Source organism: Sciurus carolinensis, chromosome 8 (assembly GCF_902686445.1).
Source record: "Sciurus carolinensis chromosome 8, mSciCar1.2, whole genome shotgun sequence".
NCBI classification, from domain to species: Eukaryota; Metazoa; Chordata; class Mammalia; order Rodentia; family Sciuridae; genus Sciurus; species Sciurus carolinensis.
The window spans coordinates 122393091-122405865 of NC_062220.1; the positions used below are offsets into that span (position 1 = coordinate 122393091).

At 58.0% G+C, this 12775-nt stretch overlaps 1 protein-coding gene across 2 annotated transcripts; it reads left to right on the forward strand.

The window, feature by feature from the left end:
* Window positions 1–421: 421 nt before the first annotated feature.
* Scarf2 (scavenger receptor class F member 2) lies at window positions 422–12442 on the forward strand. Of its 2 annotated transcripts, none has more exons than XM_047562904.1 (11): window positions 422–708; window positions 5593–5651; window positions 5743–5844; window positions 6039–6558; window positions 6676–6894; window positions 7032–7160; window positions 7752–7855; window positions 7932–8049; window positions 8271–8401; window positions 9635–9787; window positions 10719–12442. In XM_047562904.1, exons 1-11 carry the CDS (start codon window positions 545–547, stop codon window positions 11621–11623), a joined length of 2604 nt encoding a protein of 867 aa, XP_047418860.1. In that variant the 5' UTR covers window positions 422–544; the 3' UTR covers window positions 11624–12442. The 2 variants fall into 2 exon arrangements, with proteins under 2 accessions (XP_047418860.1, XP_047418861.1); XM_047562905.1 differs by having other exon boundaries at window positions 423–708; window positions 8286–8401.
* The last annotated feature ends 333 nt before the right edge of the window (window positions 12443–12775 follow it).

The window sequence follows — 12775 nt, forward strand, 5'->3', positions numbered from 1 at the left end:
TACAGGGGCTTCCTGATCCCTGAGCCGTGATGCCGGCTAGTGGCCCAGGGCTGTCTCGAGACCCCCTCCCGTTGGCCGGTTCCCCAGAGCTAGAGTGGGGGATGGCTTGGGGCGTTGTGCTGTACATCCCCTATCCCCCTTCCCGTGGCCGCGCAGTGAGCACGCAGAGGCAGTTGCTCCTGTGGATGTCTGAAGAAGGGAAGGAAAGGCGCGGGAACGGGGGACTCCTCTGGCTGGTCCCACGGCCTTTTCCTCCACCATTGCTCGGCGGGCCTCCTCCAACTTAGCCCCCAAGTTTGTGAGAGGCCAGGTGGGGGCGGGGGCCGCGCAGAGGGGCGGTGGCGCGGCCGGAGGGTGGGGTCTGGCGCACGGGGCGGGCGCTGCCGCCTGGCCGGCCGCGGCTGGCCCGGGATCAGGGAGCCGATGTGGAATTTCCTGCCCGGCCCGGCGCCCCTCCTGCCGCCCCCCGCCCGGCCTAGCACTCCGCTTCCGGCCGCTCTTGCTGCGGCCGCACCCGCGCCCACCCGCGCCTGCCCCGCGCCGCATGGAGGGCGCAGGGCCCCGGGGGGCCGGGCCGGTGCGGCGCCGGGGTTCCGGGGATCCACTGCCGCTACCTCCGCTCCTGCTACTGCTGCTCTGGCTGCTGCCCCGTACCGCTGCGCCCCAGGAGCTGAACCCGCGCGGCCGCAACGTGTGCCGCGCGCCGGGGTAGGAGCCCGGCCTGGTTGGGGGAGGGGACCTAGGGGGCCGCGCGGGCCTGGGAGCTGGGGCGCCCAACATTGGTGGGGGACGCCCGGAACCTCCCTACACTAAATGCGCGGGTCCCTTTGGCAGCCCTCGCCGACGCCAGCTTCGTTCCAGGCCGAGCTTGCGTCCCGGGCCACGATGGGGCACCCGAGGATACCCCGCGTACCAGAAGTCACCTAAGGGAAAAACAGTGCTTTGGGTTCCCAGAGGGTGACACACGGTGTCTGAGATTTCAGGAAAGATCCGAAGAAGAGACCCTTGGATTAAATTGTGAAGGCCGTAGGGAAAAGCCCAGGAATGGCATTCCAGGCAGAAGGAACTGCATGTGCAAAGGTCCCGAGCACAAGTGATTTGAGCCTGGGGTGGGGAGGAGGGTCAAAGGGAGAAAAAGTAGTCTCACTCAAGCTAGCGGGGGTCTTGAGACAGGCGAAACTTGGAAGGACAGATTTGTCTTAGAGCGGACGCTGTGGAAGGATGGTGATGGAGGTGAGCACCGAAAAGCTGGCGTTCAAAGTGGCCAGAAAAGGCAGTAGAAAGGACAATGACGGGCGGTGATACTGAAGGATGTGGGAACTCCTGGAGACTCCCAGGTAGCGATGTGGTGCTCGAAGGGGCAACGCAGAGTTGGAGCGCCAACTGGAACAAACTGGGGAAACCAGTGTGGGGCAGGTAGGGGACAGGCCCGCCGGCGGTCCTGAAAGATTTCGCGGAGGGCGAAGAGCAGAGGACAGGACGCTAGAAACGGCGCAGGAGTCCCCGGACCTGGTTGGTTTGTCTAAGGCCGGGCGAGGTCAAGGGCATCGCTGCACCAGGGCGAGGAACGGGAGTGCGGGGCGCTTTGGCGGGTTTTGGGGGCTGCCGCCTTCGCGGGCAGCTGGGGAAGCAGTCGTGGGGTTCCGGGTTGGGTTCCCCTGGGGGCACCGTGGGCCTCCGTGAAGGCCGAGTCCAGGGGCTCAGGGGTCGCGGAAGACAAGGGACTGCTAGGGGACTGCGCGGGGTTTCCGAACTACAATCAGAAGGCGCGCAGACCCCTCCTAGCTGCGAGCCCCGCCTCGGGGGCGGGGACCGGCCTGGCCCGCCATCTGCTTCGCATCGACGCCGCCGCTGCAGCCTCCCGGGCCTCCCCGACCCCAGGAATGCAGCAGCGGCGGCAAGCGGGGCGGTGCGTGGAAAGGGGGCGGGCACGTTTGCCGCCTGTCTCTGTCTACCCGCCCTAGTCCTTTTCCCTTCAGGGGGCCCGGTCCTGGGATAGGGATCTGGTGGCAGGATGGAATTGTGGAGCTGCAGCAGGAAAGCGCTTGGCTCCCACTCTCCTTGTCCTGAGACATCCCTGGGAGACTGACCGTTTCAGTAACTAGGAGCCTAGGTTTGAGTGTAGATCCTGGTGTCAGTCATCCCCAACTACGAAGATGGCAAATCCTTAACCTTTCTAGTCCTGTCTCCACCTCTGTAAAACGGGGGTAGTGATGGGACCCACCTCATGGGGTTTGGGGGTTTACTGTGATCATGTGTGTTGAGGATTCATAGGAAGGCAATCACTCTAGACACTGTCCACCTGGGGAGGACCAGGAGAGGGAGTTTGCGTTCAGCTAATATGATCTCACCTACTGTGTGCCAGGCAGATGATGGTCAAGGGACACAGCAGACACCAATATTCTTGTGCCACCCCTGTGCTTGTGATGGAGACATATGGCCAGAGAGCAAGTGGGTCTAGATGTTTAGCAGGAGCTGGGAAGGAGGGGTTGAGTTAGGGGTACTATTTCCTTTAGACTGGTCTGTGGAGACCCACTGAGAAGAAGGTGGTAGTGAGGAGGGAGCCCTGTGGATGTCTGGGGCAAGACCCAAAATCCAGAGGTTGAGTTAGAAGCACGGTAAGGAGGCTTAGAATTGTGCAGAGCCCAGGATGAGATACCAAGAGTGGAACTGGGCAGGTCACAAGGGGTTTGCCACTGTTCTGAGGACTTGGACTTCTCTGAGGGCAGTGGAAACCCAGGGAGCTTTGCACAGGGGAGGGATGGGATCCAATTAGAGTTTGGCTGCTAGATGGCAAATACACTGGGAGGCAGCAGGGCTGAAACTGGGGTCATCCAGGAAGTCAGGAGACACCACAGAAATTGAAGGTGGCTCCCTAGAGTCTGGAACAGGGCAATGGAAAGTTGGTTCCAATTTAGATGTAGTTTGGAAGAAAAAGCAGACCTAATTTTCCATAAGAGAGGAATCAAGGATGCCTATCAGATCTCAGTCTGTTTGCCTGGAGGGACAAAGTGACCCAAGGAGGTCAGGAGTTCAGTTTTGGTTAAGACACCTACCGAGTTCTCCCTATGGTGATATTGTCCAGTGGGCAGTTGGATTTACAAGTCTGGCGTTAAGGGAAAGGAGGCCAAGGCTTCATTAGTGACCTGAAGGAGCTAGTGTAACAGAACAGAGGAGAGCAAAGATCCGAGGATGGGGACAGAAAACAGAGGAGAGGTGTCCTGGGGGCAGGAGGTGTGGGTACTAGGTAGTACCATGGCAGGCAGAAAATCCTCCCTGACTGGATTTGGGAAAGAACAGGGTCAGGCACAGGTACATGAGTGGGTTTTTAGATGGGAGAAATCACAATGAGTTTGCATCACAGCAGAACTAATTATGTCTAACCAGGGCAGCCTGCAGCATGCCATGCTTGCTGCTGGGGCCTGGCTCCCCAAGGTCTCACCCACCCATGGGAACTGCTCCTTGAACCATCTTTCTCCTTATCACCTTCATAAAACCTTGATGTGGCCTTGCCACATCAGCCTGCCCTTGTCCACTAGCCCTTCCAAGAAAGAAGGACACTTGTTCTCCATGGATCCAAATGGACTTTGTCCTGCCAGAGGATGTTAGCTTTACTGCAGTGAGTCCTGGGTGCCCACTGTGCTGGAGATGACCAGCTAGACTCAGAGACTTTCTGGGACCTACTCCCAGAGAGCAGTGACATAAACCACAGCCTAAGGCAGAGCTTTTAGTATTTGCCAAATACTGCACACATCTTGGTCCACTTAATCCTCCTGACAAACCCAAGGGCTTTGTTCTATAGCTAAGAAGCCTGCTGCTCAGAGAGGTTAAGCTCCTTGCCTGAGGTCACACAGCAAGTGGAAGACCCAGGCATCAAATCCTGTTGAATGTGACTCTAAAACCAGGCTTTGAGCCACAGAGCCACCTGAGTGTCAGATTGTCCTAGACAGAGGTGTGGTCAGTGCTTCTCAAGCCATCCCAGCAGGCTTCCTGGCAAGGCTGCTTGCAGGAGGGATATCTTAAAGAGAATCTCCATCTAGAGAGAACCAAGCAGAAATGGGAGGATGATGGGCTGATACACTTGGGTCTCCTTGCAGATGGGTTCCCTGGAGCCCTTGGGTCGGGACTGAATAAGTGGAGGAAAATCCAAGGGCAGGAAATGGGGACAGGAAAATCCAGGCCTGTTTTGCATTCCTGTTTGTGGTTTCCAGTTTTATTTGTGGAAAATATGCTTGGCCTGTTCCCCTCATTCAGGATTTTATGAGTCTTGTTCCCGAGATCCCAGCTAAAGCTTTCACTGAAGTGAAAGGGGTCTTTGGGATTTTGAAGTCTTATCCATGGAGTGGCAGTTATCTCAAACTGGGGGTGATTGGGGGCGTCCTCTGCTGTAGGATTGAGACAAAATTCTGGGTTTGATGGGACTGTAGGAAACAGCAGCCTCAGTGAGTGTTCCTTTTATGCCTTTTCTGAATCCCAGCTGTGGCACACCCTAGGCATCTTCTCTAGCCATCATGAGCATCCTTTCCAGCCATCATGGCTTTACCTGGGCAGGGCCTCCACACCTTTGTGCTCACACTCCCCATCCACCCAAGATTCTAGAGACAGTACCACCCTGAAATGCTACAGTTAGAAATTACCTTCTAAGGATGGGGGTGTAACTCAGTTGCGGAGCACTCACTTAGTTGTGCAAGGCCCTGTTTGAACTCCAGTACTGTCCAAACTTTTAAAAAATCACTTTCTCTTGAAGTATACTTTGTAAAGCCAAATAAAATTAAACATGAGTAAAACAGTAAGTATAAGTAGATATTCTGATGTCTTCTTCCTCTACTCCATGTCTTGCCAGCACCCAAGGGCTTTGAAGTTTTACTTTTCTTATGAACATGGAGGACTCCCTGTGTGCCCTGCTCCACTCCTAGTACAGAGGCAAGCCCCTACCTGCCTTCCTCTAGGGGTCCTGCCAAGTGTCCACAATCTGCTCTGTCCACACAATGTCCTATGTCCACAATCCATTTCCCTCAGAGACTGCCTATCGAACTTTGGTGCTTATCCCTAACTGTGCATTCAGGTGTGACCATTTGGTCCAGCTGCTCCTGGTGCTGACCCAGTTATATCATATCTGGATCCCTGTCACTGATCCAGCCAGCCCTCCATTCTGAGAGATGTCCTAGACCCCTTTTTGGTAAGGGTCTTGTAAGCCCAAGGTTTGCTCTAGCCCCCACCTCACTGCTGCCTCTTGGGACTCATAGGGCCTCTTTTTTCAGACTTAGTGGCTGGTGAGGAGGGCATTGGCTGGTGGGATGGGGGGGGTGGGGAAGTCTTTGTAGGTAGGAGGTCTGGGAAGTTCTTAGAGGTTAGCTCTTGGTGGTGTACTTTTGCTACCTCCCAGGGGCTGGAATTTGTGTCTTTTTTTATCCACAGTCATCTCCCAAGCCTACTACAATGCCTGCACATGGTAGGGCTCAGTAACCACCTTCCTAAGGCAGGACCCAGGGAAGGAGGGGAAGCTGCTGGGGAGTCCTTGTAAGGGTGGGCATTAGGGAAGGGATGCAGAGAAAGGAGCGTCAGGTTCAGTAGTCCTCCTTCTGCTCTCAGCTCTCAGGTACCCACGTGCTGCGCTGGCTGGAGGCAGCAGGGAGATGAATGTGGGATCGGTGAGTGGGACATCCCGTTGGTCTGGGTAGGAGGGTCGGGGGACCGAAGCGGGGAAGACACTCGCGGCAACTCAGCCCCTCTTCTTCGCAGCGGTGTGTGAAGGCAATTCCACGTGCTCAGAGAACGAGGTGTGCGTGCGGCCGGGCGAGTGCCGCTGCCGCCACGGCTACTTCGGTGCCAACTGCGACACTAGTGAGCGCGGGCGGGGTTGGGCACAGGGGCCGGAAGCTGAAGAGCTGGAGCGGGTGCCAAAGCAAGGAGAGCTGGGGGTGGGGCCAGGTCTCATCCGTGACTGGATCGATCTAGGGGATGGGTCACCTGAGGTGGGGATGGTGGGGGCACAGCCCACGCAAACACCCGAGCCTCCTACCCCATCGTCCCTGCAGAGTGCCCGCGCCAGTTCTGGGGCCCAGACTGCAAAGAGCGATGTAGCTGCCACCCGCATGGGCAGTGTGAAGACGTGACCGGCCAGTGTACGTGTCACGCGCGACGCTGGGGTGCGCGCTGCGAGCATGCGTGTCAGTGCCAGCATGGCACGTGCCACCCGCGGAGCGGCGCGTGCCGGTGTGAGCCCGGCTGGTGGGGCGCGCAGTGCGCTAGTGCGTGCTACTGCAGCGCCACATCGCGCTGTGACCCTCAGACAGGAGCCTGCCTGTGCCATGCAGGCTGGTGGGGCCGCAGCTGTAACAATCAATGCGCCTGTAACTCATCGCCCTGCGAACAGCAGAGCGGCCGCTGCCAGTGCCGCGAACGCACGTTCGGCGCGCGCTGCGATCGTTATTGCCAGTGCTTCCGCGGCCGCTGCCACCCTGTGGACGGCACGTGCGCCTGCGACCCGGGCTACCGCGGCAAGTACTGTCGCGAGCCGTGTCCCGCCGGTTTCTATGGCCTGGGCTGTCGTCGCCGGTAAGCGCAGTTCCCGAACGGGGGAAGGGGGACGGGAGAGGGAGAAGGGCGAACTACCAAATGGAGGCGGTGGTTAGGCGGGGCTTGGCCGCGCCTGGTTTCCTGACCCTTCCCTAGGTGCGGCCAGTGCAAGGGCCAGCAACCATGCACCGTAGCAGAGGGCCGCTGCCTGACGTGCGAACCCGGCTGGAATGGAACCAAATGTGACCAGCCGTGTGCCACTGGCTTCTATGGCGAGGGCTGCGGCCACCGCTGCCCTCCCTGCCGCGACGGCCATGCCTGCAACCACGTCACCGGCAAGTGTACGCGCTGCAACGCGGGCTGGATAGGCGACCGGTGAGCAGCCAGTGCCTGCTTAGACCCAGACTCGTAGCGCTGCATCCTAACTCGCGGCACCTCAAAGATCCCTACGGAGGGTTCTGTAAGCTTTGTGTGCTTCCACTTTCTCTGATGCCTCCTCCCCTCTTTCCAAGGTGCGAGACCAAGTGCAGCAATGGTACTTATGGCGAGGATTGTGCCTTCGTATGCGCCGACTGCGGAAGCGGTCACTGTGACTTTCAGTCGGGGCGCTGCCTTTGCAGTCCTGGTGTCCACGGGCCCCAGTGAGTGCCCTGGGCCCCGGAAGGGGTTAAAGAAGGGTTATGTAGCCAACAGGGGGATTGGGGGCACCAGCCAGACCTAACGAGGGTCGAAGAGGAGAAATCCAGGCTGGTCTTTCTGCTCTCTCTAGACTGGTCTATCACCTTAGTCTTGGCCCCTTACTCCAGCTAGGGAGTAGTAACAGCCTCTTTGAGGACAAGTTCATGCCCTGGTGTGGAGCTTGCTCTTGGTTCAGGATTGGCGACTAATTCAATCTGTGGTCGGTGGGCTCCCGAGGTGACGCTAGCCAGTGTAGGGACCCCCATTTATAGTCACGTGTCTGTTACTGGAGGGAGCACCTCCTCCTACTCACACATGGGTCAGCCCCAGAAAAAGTTTCAGTGAGCATGAATCCTCCAAACCCCGTGGGCAGATGGTGCACACATTCAGTTCCAATATGTGCCTGCCCACAGGTGAGGTGGGCTTCAATCTGTAGAGAATTGAGCTAGATATCCTGGCTGTGGTACCGGATCCTGACCGTGGTGGCCGGGGAGAAGGAGGGAGAGGCATCCGGGAGGGTTGCTGTGGCTTGTCCTGATCCCACGATCCCGCAGCTGTAATGTGACGTGCCCGCCTGGACTACATGGCGTGGACTGCACCCAAGCCTGCAGCTGCCACGAGGACTCGTGCGACCCGGTTACCGGTGCCTGCCGCCTGGGTGAGTGTGTGAGAAACATCGGGTTATAGAATGTGGGGAGCTGAGGACATTCGCGTTGACCCGGTGTCCCCCATAGAGACCAACCAGCGCAAGGGCGTAATGGGTGCAGGAGCGCTGCTCGCTCTTCTGCTTGGCCTGCTGCTCTCTCTGCTGGGCTGCTGCTGTGCCTGCCGCGGCAAGGACCCCACCCGCAGGTAAGGCCAGAGTCTGCTCCGGCTCTCCCTAAGGTTCTGGCGCACCTTCTGTGGCGATGTCCGGACTACTTAGGCCCAGACCCGGCTCTTCCCCAACCCAGGTCCCGCCCCTGTGTCATGACCACGCCCCTTTATCAAGATCACACTCCCTTCAGTGTTTTGGTTCCTGCGGACCTCTACCCGCCCCTCCAGATCCCTCCCCAGTCAGCCCCTTCGCTCAGGGCCCTCTACTGCAGGGAGCTCTCGCTCGGAAGGAAGAAGGCTCCTCAACGCCTGTGCGGGCGCTTCAGCCGTATTAGCATGAAGCTGCCCCGGATCCCACTCCGCAAGCAGAAACTGCCCAAAGTCGTAGGTAAGAATAAAGGCGGGGGCTCGCAGAGACAAACACCTGCCTGCACAAGGGCTACTGGGAAATTGGTCAAAGGCCAGTTGGGCTCAGTGCAAAACTTTTGAGTTTTGATGTGAGTGGAAGTGGGGAGGGAGGTGCGACCAGAGGGAAGGAGAGGATATTGCTTTGGGTGAGGGAAGCAGATGTGGGGGCGTGTGTGGAAGGCTCGGGTTCTGTAATTGCATCAGGGTTGTATGGTCTCTCCAACATCTCTGAGGCGGTCAGGCCCCTCAGTCTGTGGGACTATTACTGTGTCCCTATGTGGAACTGCAGGGAAACATAGGTCTGTGCGCATGGGAATGTTCTGTCCCAAGGAGAAGATCCACCTTCCTGCTTGGATCCCCAGGAATGCCCTTCACCGTTCCTGGAAGGAGGAAGGCTGGTCCCTCTCCTCCATGCCTCAAGGGGCTCTGGAGGCTGGGAGTCATGCTGCTACTCCTTTCTGTCTGTACTGGTACAACTCTCTTTTCTGAAGATTTGTGGGAGAGGACAGACCCTTGGCAGATAAAAGGAGACACCTGAGGACTGGGGTTGTGGCTCAGTGGTGGAGTGCTTGCCGAGCATGTGTGAGGCACTGGGTTCAATTCTCAGCACCGCTTATAAATAAATGAACAAAATAAAGGTCCATCAACAACCAAAAATATTAAAAAAAAAAAAAAAGGAGACATCTGAGAAAACCCTTGGTCCACTCAGCAGCATAGTATCTATGGACACAGGTATGGAATGGATACCAGCCAGTCTCTGTGGTCTAGTATCCCTATAAGCCAGGCTTGGCGGGTACAGGTTGTTGAGATGGGCTGAGCCAAAGGGTGGCTTTTCCACAGGGCTTAAAAGTGCTCCAAGGCTACCTAGGTCCCACGAGGTAGGGTCCAAAGTGTGGCCTGGAAGTCCTGGTGGCCTGTCCCAGCAAAATAGTCTTTCCAGCATCTCTTTCTGACCTTTCCCAACACTTCATGGCAAACTTTTCAGCTCTCTGGCTATACACACTTGATTTGCATCTCTTACAATGTTCCTTCTTGTCTTTCTTTTCTGGGTTCACTACTACCCTGGTCCAGTGTCATTCTACCTGTTGAATTTCTTGTCCCACCCAGTCTTAGGGTAGGGCTGGTTTTGATCACTCCTTTCACATTTGGCTAGTGAGGGCATAGATTGGGGGAAAGGAGGGCCCTTGACAGCTCTGCCCCACTCCTTCCCCAGTGGCCCATCACGACCTGGACAACACCCTCAACTGCAGCTTCTTGGAACCTCCCTCAGGGCTGGAGCAGCCCTCACCATCATGGTCCTCCAGGGCCTCCTTCTCCTCCTTTGATACGACAGATGAAGGCCCTGTGTACTGCGTCCCCCATGAGGGTGAGTACAGTCTTGTGTGGGCATCCCTCCAGCCCAGTGAAATGTTTTCGGATATAAGGTGGCTGGAGAGGACTGGGGAGATAGCTCAGCTGGTAGAGTGCTTGCCTTGCAAGCGCAAGGCCCTGAGTTCGATCCCCAGTACGGCAAAAAAAAAAAAAAAAAAAAAAAAAAACCCACAAAACATAAGGTGGCTGGAGGTGTAGTGCATGCAGTGTAGGGAGTAAGCACAAGGAGATGTTGTTTAAGAGTTAGTCATGAAGCTGAAACTCCAAAACTAGACTCTGCCATTCAGTGCTGGGGAAGGGATGTGGAGAGGGTGGGCTCACCTTTTATTAGTTGTGGGGCAAGTTCACTTCTGGCGGGGGTGGGGATGGGGGATGGACCAGACAGAGGGAATTTCTGAGCCCAGGCTGGGAGAGGCAGAGGAGACAGAAGAGAGGATACATGGGATATGGGGATGCATTTTTGCCTGCAGCCTAGGGCTCAGAGACAACAGGAAGGAGCCTGAATGGCCGGGATGCAGGCCTCCCTTCTAACTTGACCATCCCCCTGGGTGACCTTGGATGGGTAACTAACCTCTGAGCCTCAGAGGCCTTACTTCTTAAAGAAGGATATTGGAATCCCTTGGGGATATTGGAGGGTTAATTTGATGATGGTGGCCCCCAGTGCTGGGATGTGGTGAGAAGGGGTGCAGGGACTAACCAGGGTTGGGTTTCATTCCCCAAAACATGCCCCTCACTCTCCAGTAGTCAGCCACATATCCTAGGGTTCTGAACTAAGTTTGTGGTTGTTGCTATGAATGTGCAAGGCACACCACTACAGCCGGGTGTAGCCAGGGGCCCTGACTGAGGCGAAGGGAAGGGTATTCCTGGAGATTGGATCAGCTGGAGCTATTTCTGGAGGCGTGACAGGCCTGCTTTTCCCTTGTCAGAGGTTGCAGCTGAGAGCCGAGACTCAGAGGCTCCCATTGCTCCTGCCGAGGCTCTGGCACCTTCCTCTGCGCCCCTGAGCACTCCAGCGTCAGCGGAGGAAGCAACGCCCCTCCCGGCGTCTTCTGACAGTGAGCGGTCAGCTTCCAGCGTGGAAGGGCCTGGCGGGGCGCTGTACGCTCGCGTGACCCGGCGCGAGGCCCGGCCGGCCCGGGCCCCGGCCGAGGCTGGGGGCTTGTCTCTGTCACCATCGCCCGAGCGCAGAAAGCCACCGCCACCTGACCCCGCCACCAAGCCCAAGGTGTCCTGGATCCACCGCAAACATGGCGCCACCGCCGCGGCCCGTGCGCCCTCTCCGCCACCTCAGGGCCTCGAGGCTGCGCCCAGCCCCAGCAAGAGAAAACGGACACCCAGCGACACGTCGGCGCGACCTGAAGATCCCGGCAGCCCACGGGCCCGCGACCCAACGCCGAGGCCCTCCGGGCTGGCAGAGGAGGCTTCGGCCGTAGCCGCTCCTTCGCCGCCCCAGGCCCGAGCGCGGGGCCGCGGCCCCGGCCTCTTGGAGCCCACGGACGCCGGTGGTCCCCCACGCAGCGCGCCCGAGGCAGCCTCCATGCTGGCGGCAGAGCTTCGCGGCAAGACTCGCAGCTTGGGCCGCGCCGAGGGGGTCCCAGGCGCACAGGGTCTCCGGGAGAAGCCGGCGCCGCCGCAGAAGGCCAAGCGCTCCGTGCAGCCCTCCTCGCCGGCCCGCGCGTCCCTTGCGCCGGAGGCAACCGGGCTGGCGGTGGTGGCAGGCGCGCCGGCGCCGGAGACCCCACGGAAGAAGACCCCCATCCAAAAACCGCCACGCAAGAAGAGCCGGGAGGCGGCGGGCGAGCTGAGCAGAGTGGGAGTTCCCACTCTGTAGTAAGGGCGGCCCCACATGGCCCGCAGCTTTCCGGGTTTAGCCAAGTTGCTTGCCACCCAGCCTTCTGCGCCCCCCGGCTTCTCTGACCCAGCCTGGGCATGAGGGGCCTCCGATTGGCTAAGCCCCCTAGCGTCACGGCAGGAGGTTATGCCTGATTGGTTCAGGCTCCAGCAGCCTCCCCTCGATTGGGTGAAGAGCACATGGTGGGACGTTCCCCATTCTATTGGTGGAGACCTGACAGGTGCTTAGAAGACAATTCCTTCCCCATTGGCCGGTTATTGAGCTGTTGTCTCATTGGCCAAAGCCAGGAGGATTCCACCTGGAGACCGCCTCTTACTGGCCAAGAGTGCGCTAGACCGGGGCTACCTTCTGATTGGCTGAAGCCAGAAGCACTATTGCTTCAGCTGCCTCTCATTGGCCAGGGCCTGGCGCCTCTGGCTGGAGGTTCCCTTCCTTGTGGGTAGCTCGAGGGTACTTCCACAATATGCTGTAGGACATCTGGTTGACCCAAGCTTTGCGGGGAGGGCTGGTCTGCTCCTCAGGGTGTTGGGCTCCCCTAGGCCTGTCCCACCTGTTTTACCTCCCCAGCACCCTCAGCTCCTGCCTCCCTACCTTGGACCCTGAGCTGTCGAGCTGGTTTTGATGGCCTCCCACCACCCTACATGCTGTGGGAACCCCAGGGGTGAATCCAGTGGCCTGAGGAGATGTATTTATAGGCCCTCAGCAGGGCTGCTCCCACCCCGCTCGGAGAGCCCCAGGATGGGTTCCTCTTGGCAGGGACTTGGCCAAAGCTTTCTTAATAAAGTGCCTTTTCCTCTCTTCCTGTTCTTTACTAACTGTCTGTGGACCTCTGACAAAGTTCTTCCCCCGGCTGGACCCGGTGGCCCAGGCCTGTAATCCCAGGGGCTCCGGAGGCTGAGGCAGGAGAATCTCATGTTCGAGGTCAGCCTCAGCAGCTTAGTGAGGCTCTAAGCTACTTAGTGAGACCCTGTCTTAAAAAATAAAAGGAGGGGATATAGTTCAGTGGTAAAGGGCCTTTGGATTCAGTCCTCCCAAAAAAGATAGTTCCCTAAAAAAATTTCATGTGACCCCTTTTGGCCTGCATTCACACCTGCAAGACCCCCGCCATCAAAACTGAGCCTTAGAGCCAAG

Bases quoted from the DNA above. Each gene is read 5' to 3' on its own strand.
- Scarf2 (XM_047562904.1), top strand. From the start codon at position 545: ATGGAGGGCGCAGGGCCCCGGGGGGCCGGGCCGGTGCGGCGCCGGGGT. The intron at 709-5,592 runs GTAGGAGCCCGG...TTCTGCTCTCAG, and splicing joins AACGTGTGCCGCGCGCCGGG to CTCTCAGGTACCCACGTGCT. The intron at 6,895-7,031 runs GTGAGCAGCCAG...CCTCTTTCCAAG, and splicing joins GCGGGCTGGATAGGCGACCG to GTGCGAGACCAAGTGCAGCA.